Below are 18,563 nucleotides of genomic sequence, written 5' to 3'. Positions count from 1 at the left end.
TGGCAGCCCCAGCCCTCTGGAATCAACTCCCCCCAGAGATTAGAACGGCCCCTACCCTCCTTGTCTTTTGCAAATTACTCAAGACCCACCTATATCGCCAGGCATGGGGGAACTAAGACACCTCCCCAGGCTTTTATATTTTATGTATGGTATGTATGTGTTGTATGATTTTAATTGTTGGGGTTTTATATATTTTTTCTTTTAATATTAGATTTGTTCCACTGTTTTATTGCTTTTATTGTTGTTGTGAGCCACCCCAAGTCTTCGGAGAGGGACGGCATTCAAATCAAATCAAATCAAATCAAATCAATAAATTTAATTTAATTTGTAGTGCTTGTTTTTGAGCAGTGAGTATTAAACTTTCCATTTCTTTCTTGATGGTTCCCCTCTTAAGCCATGCCCGCATAAGGTGGTTGTTGTTGTTGTTACCTGGCAGCAAAACATTTTGACCCTGCTTCCATGGTAACAGGGCTGGAAGACTTGAGCTTGATTGGATGGTGGCTTTGTTTATCATGCAAACTGACACAATCCTGGGATGGGAGAGAAATCTGAGGCAAGCCAATGCTCTGCTGCTGTGTGAATCTCCATACTTTTTCCTTTATTCATCAAGCAAGGGTGAAAAGCAAGAAGGTTAAACATAACTCAGGATAAACTCTAAACTCTTAAAATGTTCTTAATATCAAGAAGAAATCCAAATATGTCGCTGCACTCCTTGAAACACAATGGTCATCTGCAGTGCCACTTCAGATGCCAGCTAATTGAGGTAGTGAGGTTTTTTTTAAAATATTTAAGAGGGAATAAAGACAATAAGACCAACACCATAATCACCAATGAAGAAAAGGAAACTATAGGTTTCTACAATCTGCTGATAGGTTTCTGTCTCTCAAATAAAAAAAACTCAGAGCAGAGTGTAAAGAAGACAGAAAATACAGATTTAAAAAGAAGCAATATTTTTTTTATTTCACAACTGAAAATGAATGATAAAAAGTAAATGAATGTACACTGAGGTTTGTGGATAGGGAGGTTCAGCCACAAAGGACTTTAAGACATATTACAATAAAAGCATAATAAAATATCATAACTTTCTAACAAAAATTTATAGTGCATTAAAGTGTCCTGCATCATTTATTGCAAGTTGTATCTCTGTCATCAGATAGTCAATAAAAATGATGAATCTGTCCACCCTTTTTATAAGTGTCTCTGCACATTTTGTTCTCTCATAGACACACATTGTGGCAAAGATCCTGAAAGGATACCTTGCTCCAGAAGAGCTATACTAAGCTAAGATCTTGGTCACTGGGACTATGGGGTGGGTACAATGCCTAACTGTCCTCTGGACACAACAATACATATAGAAAAACTCAAAGAAAATATATACATCAAACAGTTGTTCAACAGATCTCGTTAATGATTTTCTGACCAATATTTGTTAAATACGACCTGCATTAAAAAGAAATCTGACAACTCTCAAATTGATTTCAGCAAGTAGGTTTAGCAAATGCTGATCCATGTAACCTGTGACGGCTGTCAAGCAGAGCTGGGCTTTGATCTCTCTTCTGTGCCTCTTCTTTCTCTCTTCTGCGGAGTTGTAAGTCAAGTCAGGGTGACGGAACTGAAAGCTAATTCTTTGGAATCTGTCCCTGATTGCTCGAAAACCAAGAAAAAAAGGGGGGGAATTAAAAATAAAAACCAAACGAAAGGGGGAGGAGGAGCCCCAAAAAGAAATTTAAAAAAAAAATCAAAAGCGCAATGCTTTAAGGGCGGTCGAGCCGAGATACCACAGGGGTCTATCTGTCTCATGCGCTGTTGAAGTGGGCGATGCTCTGCGGATGGTGCTGCTGCCAGATCTGTTCCTGCTGGACGGCTAGCTGTTGCGACTGATCGGAAGTCGACAAGAGGTTGACGAGGGGAGACGCACAGTTTGCTGGAATGATCAAACCTACAATTCTCTGGCCATCCTCGGTCCGCAAGCAAACGATCTGCATTTTGACATTTGTGCCATTCACAGAGGCCAGGACCCCTTCTACTTTTGTCCAAATGCTCAGGACTAAACCGCAGAGGACGTAATAGGTCCGGCAGCGCAGGCCGACTTCGCAAACGAGGCCCAGACCGGCCTTTTTGCAGTTGCCTCGCCAGTAATCGTGTGTGCATGTGTGTGCTGATGAGGTGTACTGTTCTACCCAGTGAGTCACAGCGTCATCTGAGGATACTTTTTTATATTTTTTCTTTATTTCAGAGTAGGTTTCCAGTTTCAACTGTTTTCCAGTATTTGGCCCATGAATCAGGAAAAGCTTCTTTTTGGGGTTCACCTCTTTCACGAGGATGGCAGTTTTTTTACTATTTCGTATCTGAAGCGATAAATAAAACCCGTCTTCTGGCCCGCGCTGTTCACTCCAAAGCTTAGTTGCTTCCTCCCCTGTGTTAGACTGAGTTTGATATTTGGTTAGGTAAAGAATTGCATACTTTAAACACAGAGCCAGTAGTCAATAAGGCACCTGACTGGAAACCAGGAGAGCATGAATTCTGATGGTGCCTGAGGCACAAATCCAATTGGATGACTTTTGGCCAGTCACTCCCTGTCAGCTCTAGAAAGTAGGCAAGCCACTTGAAAAAAGATCTTGCCAAGAAAACTGTAGGGACTTGTTCAGGCAAGGTGCCAGGAGTCAAAAACTGACTTGAAGACAAAAAAAGGAAAGAAAAAAACCCCCTTCAACCACATAATTATAGCAGTTGACTCAGGTCTGATGTTTTAATTGTACCAGAGTTACAGTGACATACTTTTTTCAAGGTGCTATAAAGAGCACCTGGAAACCTACTGATGAATTCATCCTATTTTCAGTACAGTGAACTTTGAGTACCAAGTTGGACTTTTGCTGTATCTTCCCCTACACAGACTGTTAGTATTATCCTGCTCTCATCAGAAAGACCTCAGTAATCCTATATCTAAGCTTCAGTTTAACAGGATCATAAGTCATCCTAAAAAAGACTATACTGAAGCAATTTCTTCTCCACCTTTCTAAGAGAGAGAAAAATTATCTTTCAAAATCAGAGGTGCTAACCCCTGCAACTAGAAATTTAATTTTTTAAAAAAATTTAAAAAATTCTAACCTGTTGCTTAAACTCAGTATAATATATACTTCGAGAAAGCCACATCCATTTTAATAGCTCTGTACAAGTATAGTCTGAAATGTAACAGTGTCATGTTTAGTATGAAGATAAAGCAGTAGAGTTAAATCCTGACTTAGTCATGTTTGAAGTAGGTCTGTTTAAATAATTGGAAGGAATTAGTGTGACTACATTTAAGAAAACTTTGTGGCATTAATATACTAGCCACCCTGAGTCCACGGAGAGGGGCGGCATATAAATCCAATTAATAAATAATGTACATTTCTCAAATTCTTTGCTATTTCTATGGGTCAGGCACTCATGCACAGAAATACACAGCAAACAGTGAATATCATCTTTGCTCTTTGCTGCTTGGCAAATTGCTGGGAGGCAGAGGCCTTTTTTCCTTGTTTTCCTTCCCAAAAACTAAATTATGTATTACACTCTTGTGGATCTTATATTCCAAAAAATATGGTATTTGAATTTTGATCACATGAATATTGGGATGTTACAATGGTTGTGTGAAAAGCAATCATAAGATCATATTTTTCAGTGCCATTGTAACTTTGAATGGTCACTAAATGAACTGTTGTAAGTTGAGGGCTGCCTGTACTAATAGGTACATTTCCAAAATAGCACACAACGTACCTAAAAGTTAAAGAGATTTAAAAGGAGATAAAGAAAAGCCATTTGTAGATTAGGGACGAAGAAAACTTGATTGTTTTACTTACAACTGAATTTTCCTGAAAAAATATATCTTAGAATGGTAGATAAACAGAAGCATATTTTAATAGTCTCTCTTTTCAAAATTTTGCAATGGAACTTAAAGCTGAAGAAATTCATTAAGAAGTATATTAAAGAAAGGAGCTCAGGGAAATATGAATACAATTGAAACCCACATATAAAAATGATTATCGATGCAGAAGTTACAAAAAAAAATGTACACCTGGCAATAATGCATATTGTATATTAAAAGCAATATTTATAAAAATTCATACCCCATTCAGTTTTTAACATGTGGTTCTTGTTTCTATCACAATATATACATTACTTCTAAATGGACCAGTAAAGTGCTTGAACAGTTAGTTAATACCTTGAAAGTTTTACATAAAACAAAACTCCCTGAAATACCATCTGAATAGAATAGAATAAAATTTTTATTGGCCAAGTGTGATTGGACACACAAGGAATTTGTCTTGGTGCTTATGCTCTCAGCGTACATAAAAGAAAAAGACTATTTACATGCTGAAAGTATTTTGGTAGCTCATCTCTTAAGTTTGCCTTGTTTAAATCTCCCAAAATAATGGCCAGTGAATCAGGGCATTTTGCTTCAGCCTCTGTAATCTGATCAGCTAGGGTTTTTAGTGCCTTTTTTACAGATGTTTGCGGAGGGATGTAAATTGCAGATATTAAGAAGGAATGAATCTCATGAGGAGAATAAAAGGGTTTGCAATTAATAATTAAAGACTCCAAGTTTTTATCACAGAATTTTTGTATAATGGTGATATCTTGAGACCAGCTGTTGTTGATATATATACATAAGACTCCTCCCTTTTCCTCCCCTGATAATTCTGCATTCCAATCTGCACGAAAAATTTGGAAGCCCAGTAAATGCATACTATTATCATCAATTTCCTCATTTAGCCAGGTTTTTAATATTTTACAAAATTTGAATGCTGCCCAATTCCAGTGGACTCTGGGCAGCCAACAACATATAAAAAACAATATAAAAGATTACAACATCAGCATAAAATATAAAAACAGTTCAATAAACCCTATTAATAACACTCAAACATGCAGTCATTCATTCATGGTCCCAAGTCCACCAGAAAAGCCAGGACTTAATGGCTTAATGGCTTTACGGAAAGCCAGCAGGGCAGGGATAGTGTGAATCTCCAGGAACAGTTGATTCCAAAAGTCAGAGCTGTTACAGAGAAGGTTCTTCCCCATGGCCCATCCAACTGGCATTTTTTTCCAGATGGGACCTGGAAAAGACCAACTCTGTGGTCCTTATTGGTCGTAAAGACATAGGAGGTAGTAGGCAGTCCCATAATTATTCTGGTCCTAAGCCATGTAGAGTTTTAAAGGTGATAACCAACACCTTGAATTGTGTCTGGAGACTGACTGGTAGCCAATGCAGATCATGGTGAGTTGGAATTATTTGGGTGTACCTTGGTACCCCTACTATGGCTCATATGGCTCCATTTTGAATTATAGTCTCCAAATGCTCTTCAAGGGTAGCCCCATATAGAGTGTGTTACAATAGTCCAGGCATGAGGTGATGAAGTGCAAAAAGCCTCCTGGTCTAGGAAGTGCCGCAACCGGTGCACAAGACGGACCTGTGCAAAAGTCCCCCTAGCCACAACTGAGAGACATTGCTCTAACCTCGGCTGCAGATCTAGGAGTACACCCAAGTTTATTTGAAAATTGTCTAGTTCAAATCCATTTTATTAAGGTAAAAAAGAAAAAGAAAGGTGAATGGGAGTCTTGAAATTGAGCATCCAAATAACTTGGAAGAGAAGTCTGAACTGGTACATTGATCAAGAGCAATGTTTTTGCATATGCAAACTGTTCAAATTTCCATATATTTCCTTTCTTTTTATCTTTTATGATGATAAAATGCCATCTTAATTCCTCTTCCTATAGAAAAGAACTATGGTATGTCAAAATTGCTAAGCTAACAAAAAAAAAATCCCATGTAGGAAAAAAATTAGAAATAAAAAAATAGAAATCTGCCTAAAGATTTAGATGCATTATTTCTCACAATATATCTCTGGATATAATGCCATTACATTAAGTCCCCTTGATGTAGAGATGTAAGTAAGAAGTGAAGAATCCTTTAGCTAATCCAGAAAAAGAATTAAACAGATGAATTGGGTCGAATCTAGGTTAATGGAACATTGACTTGAAAGAGAGCAAAATGGGATTTCCAAAAATTATGCATCTGTGACACTTTGAAGCATTTCAAATCATTTTATGACTTACTTTTTATGACTTTCTTACATACAAAGGCTTACTTTACATACTTATTTTAAAAGTACAGTGAGAATGGTTCCTTATTATATTAACGTAACCATTTATCATAAATGGAAAATTATGAATAGAATAGAATAGAATAGAATTTTTATTGACCAAGTGTGATTGGACACACAAGGAATTTGTCTTGGTGCATATGCTCTCAATGTACATAAAATAAAATATACATTTGTCAAGAATCATGTGATACAATACTTAATGATTGTCATAGGGGTCAAATAAGCAATGAAGAAGCAATATTAATAAAAATCTTAGGATATACGCAACAAGTTACAGTCATACAGTCAACATGGGAGGAAATGGGTGATAGGAAAGGATCTCATATAATTTTTGAAATTACCAGTAATATAGCCAAACTGTATCTGCTTTAGCTGTTGGGTGTTTCTCAAATTGCTAGAAAGGTAGAAGACTTTAAGAATAAAGATTCATATTAACTTTGAAGGAACCAGTTGAGGAATTAATATACCGATAATACTATTATTCAAACAAAAACTTCATGAATTGTATAATATATTAGAAGCTATTTTAAGAAGTAAAATAGATCTGGAACTTGATGTCTGAATGAATTGAACTTCTTTAATTTGAAGAAATAAAAATAAATAAGCAAAAAAGAAACAAGTTCTTATATAGGTGTATAAAATAATAAGAACATACAAACAGTTTCAGTGTAATCTGAATTTTCAGTTTGATTTGGATTATTGATTTAACCTAAGTGGATTCAATTTGTTAATTTGGACAAATAGGTTTATTCCACTTGACATTTTAAAGTGCATCATTTAATAACTGTAGGTAAAATGGAATTGAATATCTGATTTAAATCTAATCATCAAATGAACATCTAATGTACATCTAATATAATTTGATAATTCAATCAACATGTTGATCTATATTCAGAAAGACAGTTTGATTCGGTGATTCAAATGAATTGCTTTTGAATCCAGCTTCTGAATTTGTGAGGCTGCAATTCTAATATAATTACTTACAATAATTCCGTTGACTCCAATGAGGTCAAATAAATTTGCAGATGATGACCCCCTTAAGAACTTTAGATTACAGTCAAGATCCTTTTTACAGAAATTACTGAATAGTAAGTATATGTTTTGAACAGCAATAAATGTCATTTTAGATCTATTGCTTGGCCTGTGTTGGCAACCTCTGTTGCCTTTAAATCTTTCTGTCATTAGGATAACCTCAGGATCAAAAGATAGCATTCAGCTATATCCATCATCTGAAGGAATAGAATATAGCAAGAAAATAGAATTCTCTGTTATTTTTCTCCTGCATTTTAAAATGTTTTCTGGGGCTCTTTCTACTTTGTTGTGTGTGTGTTTGTGTGTGTGCATGCATGCTATGGTTCTGCAGAACTGAAATGATTGCATAAATAGACAATTCTAGTAGCAAATAAAATGCAGAATAGACATTTGACTATGACCTCATTACCGGCATCCACTTTGCCACGATGGCCCATCGCCCCCATCCTATTGTGGGCATTCATTCTCAATTGACCCACTGTCAATGTTCTTCCCTCACCACTGGTCCCTCACTCCTCCTCCCCCTGCATGACCATGGCCCCTTGCCCAGGGATACTTATTCCTAGACATTTCTTTGTTAATGACAACTAGCCGCCAACCAATCTGGAATGGACCTCTATTTTACTATTGGAAGGCAGTGGCTTGAAGTGCCAGGGAGGTCCATGCACAGAGTCACACACGCATAAGGAGTGGAGAAAGAAAAAGGCAATTCAATGAATACTTGCCCCTAGCTTCCACATGTATCTCTGTACCAGATGCCTGGAAGAACATGATTACAAAGAAAGTTGGCAATGCTGTCCAAGCCCAGATCGTCATGTCATCTGCCTTGCAAGCCCAATTACTCTTTCAAAGCTGCTCCAATATTGTCGAAGCGTGGAGCTCATTACCTGACTCAGTAGTGTCAACCCCTAACCCCCAACATTTTTCCCTTAGACTATCCACGATTGACCTCTCCAGGTTCCTAAGAGATCAGTAAGGGACGGGCATAAGTGCACTTGTGTGCCTTCCATCCCCTGCCCAATTGTCTCTCCTTATCTCATTTATCTTTTCTTCCTTTCATATATCTTCTCCTCTATTTTTATATCTTTTCTCCTATCTTTTCTTTATATATATTACTACTTGTCTATTCTCTTCAATGTGTAAAGTGTATTGGACAAAATAAATGAAATAAATAAATAAATAAATAAATAAATAAATAAATAAATACTTAAAATTGCATCATTTCTCTTCCCTGTTCTGCACAGGTTCTTGAGGAGATTTGCCCCCAAACCCACCTAGTACCTTATCTCCTTTCTTTGTCTCTATCCACACATCTCTCCATTAGAAATTACCACTCTGCATCCAACTCGTCTGGGATATGGATCCATTGTCCCTTTCTTGCTACAAGAGGGGTGATCTTGGGGCTTCTTACGTATCAGAGGCACAATTAGAGAAGCCAACCAGGCTGCTAGGTGGTGGGGGGTAGGAGGTACAGCATCTGCACCAAAGAGCAAGATGCCTGGGCCCCATCTCCCCAAGGTGCTTCTGGGAAAACCACTTTTGTGGCAGTGGTCAATTGACCTAAACTCAGTAAAATGACACTATTGTATCCTATAAACCTGGCTTGTCTAATACATATAAAACAGATCTACAGACTGCATTGCTGGTAAGGAAGACTAACAAAACTAATTTGGGGTTGTAGATTTTAAGATACTTTGGGAAAATTATTAGATGCATTGCAATACCAATCAGAGAGTAGGCTTTTTTCCTGTAGTTATTTGCTGACCTTTTTCTGACTTGGAAAACATTTGAACATAGCTGACATTAATTATTAGCAGTGCTGGTAGTTAAAACAACAGTTAGGAGTACATTGCATCCCTAACAATGCTGTTGGTAGGTAGGAATTAAATACTGGTTTAAAATTGCCAAAGGGTGAGAAACAATTTTAGTTCTGTTCGTCTTGGCATTTCATTTGACCAAACACTGACCTTCCATAATTATTTGTTCAAAATAGCAGCAAAGGTGAAGAAGTTATTGGGCCTATTAGCTGCCTTTTCACAGGAAACACATGTAAACACAGCACAGTCATCTCATTTTGTTGTTACAGGGTAGCTGAAAATTGTCCTCCAGTCAATGTCTACTCCTTTTATATTAGTTTAGGCCTTAGGGCAACCTTCCCTGACCTGCCACCTCCGGTTAGCTTGGATTTAAATTCCCAAGGTTGCCAGTTGACACAGAGTGGAGACATGTTACCTGGAAAATTATCATCATGGCCTCGTATATCTAGAAGTTGCTTTGTCAGGGAAGCCTGAATTAGGCAAATTTTACATAGGAAATTACGAAAAGGCCAAGGTCTTATTCAGTTGTTTATAAAGATCTAATCCTTATCTACGTCACTGAAATAACTTTATCTCTACAGTCATATGCTCAATACAGTAGTACCTCTAGATACGAGCTGCTCCACATGCGAGTATTCCAAGTTACGAGCCATGACGGGAGCGAAATTTCTGTTCGACACCCGAGCTCAAATTTGGGATACGAGCCGAGCTTCCACTAGGTGGCGCAAGAATCCTTACTTCTGGTTATCTCGGCGGGGAAAAACAAAATCTAAAGCCATTTGTTCCACATACGAGCTGATCGACATACGAGCTCCGTTCTGGAACGAATTAAACTCGTATCTAGAGGTACTACTGTACAATTCAATCATCTGCAGGGAGTGCACATGTGCACATGTGTTCTTATTGGCTTTCAGTAGAACCTTGCAAGCGTCTCCATAGTCAGAATCCAATAAGGATGAAGATTTTCATTTTGCAGATTACCATACTGAATATGTAACAGCTGACAATGTCACTTCAGTGATGGCATGAGCTATTGTTTAGGATGGGTTCTTATCTGGCAAGCATTCTGGTCTTTTGCACCATTTGCTAGAAATATTTATTAGAACAAAATTGCATGATCTGTCACTATGAGCATCTTTGTGGAACAGAGGGCAAAGAATATATCAATATCTGTCAGCCCTTTGAGGTAGACCAGACTAAGAAACCAAATTAATGAATTCTAATACTACCTTTATTGTAAGGTAAATTTGAGACGAGAAGAAAGGAGAAGAGAAGAGAAGAGAGAGAGAAAAAAGAAAAAGAGAAAGAATTTGTCTTGGTGCACATGTTCTCAGTGTACATAAAGAAAAGATAAATTCATCAAGAATCATAAGGTACAACAATTAATGATAGTCCAGGTACATTTTTAATTTTTATTTATTTATTTATTAAGTAGATATTAGTAATATACATAGATATAACATTGTTTATATACAGTACATAAGATGGGTACTGATAAAAGGGGACATTAGGAGAGGGACGGTAGGCACACTGATGCGCTTATGCACACCCTGATGCGCTTATGCACACATACTGATGTTTTAGGAATCAGGTGAGGTCAACAGTGGATAGTCTAAGGGTAAAGTTTGGGGGGGGGGTGATAATAAAACCATAGAATCAGATAGTGAGTTCCAGGCATTAACCCTCTGTTGCTAAAGTTGTATTTTCTACAGTCCTGTTTGGAGCAGTTCACTTTCAGTTGGTATCTGTTGTGTGCTTATGTATTGTTGTGGTTGAAGCTGAAGTAGTTGTTGACAGGAAGGACATTGCAGCAGATATTTCTATGAGCTATTCTTATGTTGTGCCGAAGGTAACATAGTTCTAAGCTTTCTAAGCCCAGGATTTCAAGTTCTGATTGTGTGCAGTATTCTGTTGCAAGTAGAGGAGTGGAGGGCTATTCTCATAAAGTATCTCTGGACACTTTCTAATGTATTTATGTTCGATATGCAGTGTGGGTTCCAGGCAGATGAGTTGTATTCAAGGATTAGTCTGGCGAATGTTTTATATGCTCTTGTTAGTAGTGTGATATGACCAGAGAAGAAGCTATGTAAGATTAGGTTAACAACTCTTGAAGCCTTTTTGGCAATGTAATTGCAGTGGGCGTTGGCACTTAGTTTATTTAATATGAGTATTTCAAGATCTTTGACAGAGAGATGGTCCTCTGCAAGGTTTTGTTTATTCAGCTTGCATTTGGTGTTCTGATTCTTTTTTCAAATGTGTAGGACAGAGTATTTGTTGGTTGAGATTTGGAGTTGCCATAAGTTTGAACATTCTGACACAAAGTTAAGGCCTTTCTGGAGGGTAGCAGTGTTGTTGTTGGTATTGAGGAGTTTCACGTCATCAGTGAAGAGGATGCAGTCACTTGTAATGTGATTGCATAGGTCATTTATATAGAGTATAAAGAGTGTTGGTCCTAGTACACTGCCTAGGGGACACCACTGTTAACAGAAACAGGATTAGATACGGCACTCTTTACTTTGTTGACTGTTTGACAGGAATGCAGTTATCCAGTCATGTAGGGGTCCAGAGATGCCATAGGATTTCAGTTTCATAAGTAGTCTATCATGAACCACTGAGTTGAAGGCTTTATAGAAGTCAATATAAATTGGGTCTATTATTTTGTCCTGGTCAAATTTGAGATCCATATGTTTTTGCAGTATAGTAGTTGCAGATTGCAGGATATTTTTTTCCTGAAAAAGAATTGCTTGTTTGAAAGTAAGTTGCTAGCTTCTAGGTGGAGGGTAATGGATTGGTTTATGATTGATTCCATGACTTTGCATGTGATGCAGCTTAGATAAATTGGTCTGTAGTTTTCTACTAGACTAGGATCTCCCTTGTTGAAGATAGGGATGACAGTAGCAAGTGATGTGGCATAGGTTTGGTAGGGAACTGGTCCTGTAGAATTTTTCAAAGCTGTGGCAAGGAGGGCGTTTGCGACCCTATTTGAACAGGGAGTCATTGCTCACAGTCACTCATGCCCTCATCACCTTGAGTCTACGGAGAGGGGCGGCATACAAATCCAATAAATTATTATTATTATAATTATTATTGAGATTCGACTACTGCAACGCTCTCTACATGGGACTACCTTTGAAGAGTGTTCGGAAACTTCAGATCGTGCAGAATGCAGCCACGAGAGCAATCATGGGCTTTCCTAGGTATGCCCATATTTCATCAACACTCCGTGGCCTGCACTGGCTGCCAATCAATTTCCGGTCATAATTCAAAGTGTTGGTAATGACCTATAAAGCCCTACATGGCATCGGACCAGAATACCTACAAGACCGCCTTCTGCCGCAAGAATCCCAGCAGCTGATTAGGTCCCACAGAGTTGGCCTTCTCCGGATTCCGTCGACTAAACAATGTCGGCTGGTGGGGCCCAGGGGAAGAGCCTTCTCTGTGGCGGCCCTGGCCCTCTGGAATCAACTAACTCCACCATCCTCGCCTTCCGTAAAATGCTGAAGACTTACCTCTGTCACCATTGTTTGTTTCTGACCTCTGTAGTATGATTAATTGGTTTGAGTGGGTACGAGTGCGTAGTTGTGATTTTATGATATTATGTTATATTAATGTTTTTAATTGACTTTTAAATTTTAATATTAGATTTGTAATATATTGTACTATTGCTATGTTGTGAGCCGCCCCGAGTCTTCGGAGAGGGGCAGCATACAAATGTAATAAATTATTATTATTATTATTATTATTATTATTATTATTATTATTATTATTATTTATTATTATTATTATTATTATTATTATTATTATTATTATTATGCTTAATAGTTCAGCTATGACTACGGAGAGCTTTCTTAGGAAGTATGCACATAGTCCAACAGGTCCAATTGTTGGGGAAAGTTTTAGGCTGTGTAGTGCTTTTTTAACATTGTCGTCACTGAAGTCTATTTGTATTGAATCATTGTGAGTATTTGTGGTACAACTAAGGAATTTTGAGTATGAGCCATTGCTGTTTACAAATACTGAGCCAAAGAATATCTTGAAGAGGTTAGTTTTGTCTGTTTCATCATAGCATTCTTTGTTGATGGGTCCTTTTAGTGTTGGGAAAGGTCCCAAGTCCTTGAGTTTGTTATTTACGAAGTTGTAGAAGGCGCAGTTGGATTTTATGCACAGAAGGTTTTCCTCTTGTTTTCTGTCATCAAATCATATTAGGAACCAGTCAATATAAATTGTAATATAATATAAATTATCATATCAGAATCTTATAAATCTGAATGTGCTTCTCCACTCCCTTTATCCTTATGATAACTAGCGATGATCAAGTCGAGAACATTTTCTCAAATTACATTTCTTCTCCACACTCAGATTTCATGTACCTTACCATTGTCCTGGTGGTTCTTCCTCCTATTCCTCAAAGTTACCCTATTTCCCATTACAGTATCACTCATTATTACATGGAGGAAGGGATCAAATAAAAGAACCTTATGCTTGGGAAGCAGTGGTAGAGGTCTACATCAAGCAGAACACAAATGCATAAAAATAATCTGAATCCTCCCATATGAATAATTGTGTCCCATTCCACCCACACTGGAGGAGAAAACTCCTCCTCTATATTGGCACCTGCTAGCATTGTGTACTTTTCAAATGTTGCTCTGACATTTGGTATAAGATGCATAATGTGCAAACTCCATTTGCTATTTTTTCCCTTTTCTGTTCCTGGGCATTAGCGAGCAGGCACCTTTCCACATCCTTCCTCTGTTGTGAATCATGCAACCTTAGAAATAATAACCAATTTAGAGTTTATGGCATTGCTTATACTGAAGGGAGAAAAGGGTTCTCATGTTTCTTTTTGTTTTTCCTGCCCAACTAAGTGAAAGACCAATTATAATAAGTTTACTTTAAAAGCAAGAGCTGAAAGTTAGCTCTAATATTAAATACCAAGTGCTTCTGTGTACTAGCGTTCAAGATAGTTGTTTAATACCATGAGATCAAAACTCTAGAATGATGAAGTTTCTGAATTGTGTCTCACATTCTCAGGAGTTGTTGCAATAATTGCTGACCACATGAAGTGGGCCATTATTGGGAGAGTGAAGAGGTAAACCTTGTTTCTGTGAGAGCACTTTGATCTCTAAGGACGGGACACAATACAACATTTGCAAATCTATGCACAATACTTATTGCACAGACATCTTCCTCAATGGCAGACTATTGTTCTCATGACACCCATCCTTCTAGGCAGATTGGTAAATCAAAAACTGCACTCATGGTCCAAGGTTCTCAGTTTTGAATTCAATTATTCTATACCAGAAAGGACAGTTCCATACTTTGGTAGCATTTCTTAATTCATAGCTATCAGTAGAGTCAAGATGGTAGCTGTGGTCAGGGACACTTTCACTTAATTATGCCCGGTGTGCCAGCTATATTCCTTCTTGAGCTGATATGATTTGATTATGATTATTCACACCTCTGGGCACATCCTTTTATGATTATTGCATTGTTTTCTATATATGGCTATTCTTCAAAGGATCTAGAACTGTTGTGGTTCAGCCTGAGGCTGCTCAGGGACCGGCAGTGTCTCTGCTGGCTCCATGCCCAGAGGAGGATGACAGCGAAGAGGAGGGGGCTGAGCAGTCGGATGGGGGAGAGGAAAGTCAGGAATGGGATGAAGGAGAACAGCATGAGAGCCCCGGGGGGGGGGGCCTCTCCCCAGACAGTAGCTTGGAGTCATTAGGTGATGAAGCACAAGCCGTCATTGACATGCGACAGAGATGTTTACATCAAAGAAAGGACCAATGAAAGAAGTATTATCAGCACTGAATTATGAACAGCTGGGCTTGGGTGTGGTCCTCCTTAGCAGGGTTTAAAAGGCAGGCAAGCCCTTGAAACCATGTGGAGTGTTATCAGTTGGAGGTACAGTGTCCTGCTTTGTTCTCGGCGTCTCTGTTCCTGGCTTGTGGCCCAGAAGTTTGGAAGACCCGTGGGAGGTGTAGGTCTGCTATCTACAGCTTCGTCTTGGCAGCAAGAATCCTGTATTGCTGCATGGACTTTTGCCTTCATGAATATATTTGAAGATACATTTTCCTGTTTGTAAGGACATTTTCTGTTACCTGTGTTTTTCTTGAATTTTATAAACTGCCTTTGTCTTTTACCGGTGTGTCTGGCTTCTCTTTTTGGGTTGGTCTTGGCTTCCGGAGTGACGCAGACAGAACAAGAACAGGGGTATCAAACTGGAAACAGCGAAGGACTGGCCCGTGGTACCTCTGCTGGCCCTTCTGTGCCCTGTTTTCACTGGCAGAGAGCTGCTGGACATTGAACTGGCCATGCCTACCCTGATCATGCCCAGTCCAGTAACGGCCACTTGCCCCCCCCCCCCAGGTCAAACACAATCCTGATGTGGCCCTCAGTGAAATTGAATTTGATACTGCTGATCAAAAAGTTACTTTGTGTACAAAGTGTGACAAATATATTGCTATTCAGTGGATGATAAAGAGGACGTACAATACCTGGAGGGCAGGACCTGCACTGGAACAATTTTCATATATATATATCTGATAGCTCTAACTGCTAGTTCTCTGCTTTACAAGGCAGAGTTCACCAGATCGAATCCCAGTAAAGGAAAGGGTGTGGCTAGCTGATGAGGCCAGAACAAGGCCGAAATGGGACCATCCTAGTCTCCCTTAATTTAAAAAAAAAAAAAATTCCAGCTAAAAACATTTAACACACACACACACACACACACATGGGTATGGCTAGCTGATGAGGCCAAAATAAGGCCGAAATAGATCTATCCTAGTCTCTCTTAATTTTCAAATTCAGCAAAAAAACATATGACATATATATATATATATATATATATATATATATATATATATATATATATATATAAACAAACAAACAAACAAACAAACAAACAAATAAGGTGTTGACACTAGCCTTAAGCCTTAAATGACTATTATCTAAAGGAATTATTTCTTCCTTTATGTATCTGTCTGGCTTTTAAGATCTATAGCAGAAGCCATTTCAAAGATGTCTCTTTGGTTAGAGGTCCATATTTCTGGAACAAGAGACAATTTATTCTCCAGCATTGCTGGCAAGCTATAGAAAGCATTCCTTAACTTATATAATGGCCCTCATGTTGATATTTTTCAATGTTGAAAATTTTTCAAAGCTGATATTTAGAACATTTATGAAGACATAATTCTTTCACAAGCCTTTTAATTTAATTTTAATTTATATATTTATTTATTTATTTATTTCCCAGTTTGTTTATGCTTCCTTGCTTGTTTTTATATTTTGTTAGCTACCTTGAGTATTCGGAAAAGAGTGGCAGATCCAAAGTAAATAAAAACAAATCAATGATTTGCAATGCTATGCATGATTACATATCACTGTTACATTTGGGTACCAAGTAGAATGTTCCTATCTTGGATTGTATGAAAGAGGACTCAAAAATCCCCAAAGATCTTCTAGCCAAAGAACTTATATACCTTTTTTAATAGAAGAAGTATATAGGCTTTTGATTGGCAGGCAGCCAACTTGCTAAACATATATGGATGCATTTATATATGTTAAGCCTGAGTGAATCAGCCCTGATTTAATTCAGATCGGAAATTCAGGATACAAAGGGGCCATCATTCAATTCAAGTCTGTACTTCAAAAGTTCAGGGCAAACTGATTACATTTTATCCATTTCAATATTTGATTCAGAAATAATGGGATGGGGAAGAATCAAAACAACTCCTTCAGGGGTTTTTTATTTATTGGTAAGTTGGATGAATGTAGGTTGGATGGCAGAATTTTTAGAGAACATTAACTCTGCCAGGTTTCTGCTGAATATCTTCAAGAGTTTCACTCTCATACTTTTTAATTATTCCCACTCTTATTTTTTAGGGATAAATAATAGAAAAAATATTTATAGTTATCCATAGTTTTCTGTATTGGTATGGCTTACATGATATTTTTTATGAACACAGGAGTCTGGCATAATAAAATGACGATTTGCCCTTCCTAGAGCTGCCCAAAAAAGTCAACAGGCTGCATTAACAGAGGGATAATGCATTAACAGAGGGATAATGTGAAGTGTTAATACCACTTTATGATGCCTTTGTAAGGCCACACTTGGAATATTGCATCCAGTTTTGGCCACCATGATGTACAAAAGATGTCGAGACTCTATAAAGAATGCAGAGAAGAACAACAAAGATGATTAGGGGACTGGGGGATAAAAAATATAAAAAATGCTTGCTGGAGTGACAACACAACAGTTTTCTGATACCTCAGGGGTTGCCACAAAGAAGAGGGAGTCTAGCTATTGTCCAAAGCACCTGAGGGCAAGACAAAAAGCAATGGATGGAAACTAATCAAGTAGAGAAGCAATCAACAGAAGAAGAAATTCTCTTCTCTTCTCTTCTTCTCTTCAACACCCTTCATCACTCTTTTATTGTGGTACCAGGCTAGGTATAATATGGATTGGCCTTTTAAAGATAGAACTTTGGTTGTGGCACAAATCTGCCACATGCCCTTATCACCTCGAGGTTCGACTACTGCAATGCTCTCTACATGGGGCTACCTTTGAAGAGGGTTTGGAAACTTCAAATCGTGCAAAATGCAGCCACAAGAGCAGTCATGGGCCTCCCTAGGCATGCCCATATTTCTCTAACACTCTGCCGACTGCATTGGTTGCCGATTGGTTTCCGGACACAATTCAAAGTGTTGGAAATGACCTGTAAAGCCCTAAAGGGCATTGGGTCAGATTACTTGCGGGACCACCTTCTGCCGTTTGAGTCCCAGAGACCGATTAGGTCCCACAGAGTTGGCCTTCTCCAGGTCCCATCAACCAGACAATTTTGCTTGGCGGGGCCTAGGGGAAGAGTCTTTTCTGTAGGGGCCCCGGCCTTCTGGAATCAGCTCCCCCCAGAAATATGCACTGCCCCCACCCTCTTTGCCTTCCGTAAGAGTCTTAAGACTAACCTATGTCGCCAGGCTTGGGGCAATTAGGTCTCAGTCTCCTGGCAAATGAAATGAGATGCATGTTGTATGATTAAATTGGTATGATCGTTTTTTAAATATTGGATTTTTAGATTGTAATTTTAAATTTAATTAGATTTTCCTTCTATGTTGTATTGTTATATTATATGCTGTGAACCACCATGAGTCCTCGGAGAGGGGTGGCATACACATCTAACTGTGTATATAAGTGAATTTGTAAAGGTATCAGATAATAATGAAGAAAAAGTTTATTTCTTTAGCAATGGCCATCAATTCCACTGAAATCCAGAAGAAAAATCACATTTCAACAAACTTTAATTTATAATTTGATCCATTGAGCAAATAAGAATCCATCTCAAATATTGATATTAATGATTTTATTTACTCATTAAATCTCAACAGAGAAGAGTATTGATGGGAGAAGAAAACTAAACTTAACTTTGATTGTAAATTTAGTAAATTATTTTATGTTTCCTAGTTTCCATATGTAGCAACCAAAATAATATGTGTCGGGAAATAGAAAATAATTTTTTAAATTACAATTAAGAAACAATTGTTTGTTTTCTGGTATTACTCTTATAAAGCTATGAAC

At 38.0% G+C, this 18,563-nt stretch overlaps 1 protein-coding gene across 1 annotated transcript; it reads right to left on the bottom strand.

The window, feature by feature from the left end:
- Nucleotides 1–1,734: 1,734 nt before the first annotated feature.
- Nucleotides 1,735–18,014, bottom strand: LOC139162661 (protein strawberry notch homolog 1-like). Its single transcript, XM_070743332.1, has 5 exons — nucleotides 17,954–18,014; nucleotides 17,073–17,155; nucleotides 6,482–6,534; nucleotides 3,618–3,753; nucleotides 1,735–2,462 (listed from the first exon to the last, which is right to left on the bottom strand). The coding sequence occupies exons 1-5, from the start codon at nucleotides 18,012–18,014 to the stop codon at nucleotides 1,797–1,799; spliced, it is 999 nt and encodes a 332-aa protein (XP_070599433.1). The 3' UTR covers nucleotides 1,735–1,796.
- Between the last annotated feature and the right edge of the window lie 549 nt (nucleotides 18,015–18,563).

This window comes from Erythrolamprus reginae, chromosome 1 (assembly GCF_031021105.1).
Source record: "Erythrolamprus reginae isolate rEryReg1 chromosome 1, rEryReg1.hap1, whole genome shotgun sequence".
In the NCBI taxonomy this organism is placed as follows: domain Eukaryota; kingdom Metazoa; phylum Chordata; class Lepidosauria; order Squamata; family Dipsadidae; genus Erythrolamprus; species Erythrolamprus reginae.
Note: the sequence above shows the minus strand (reverse complement) of the source record. Positions and strands in the feature narration are given on the sequence as shown.

Coding starts and splice junctions, on each gene's coding strand:
- LOC139162661 (XM_070743332.1), bottom strand. CDS start 18,014: ATGCATCTCATTTCATTTGCCAGGAGACTGAGACCTAATTGCCCCAAG. Junction 17,156..17,953: donor CCCCAAGCCTGGCGACATAG/GTTAGTCTTAAG, acceptor CATTCTTTATAG/AGTCTCGACATCTTTTGTAC. Junction 6,535..17,072: donor TACAAAGGCATCATAAAGTG/GTATTAACACTT, acceptor CTACCTTTCTAG/CAATTTGAGAAACACCCAAC.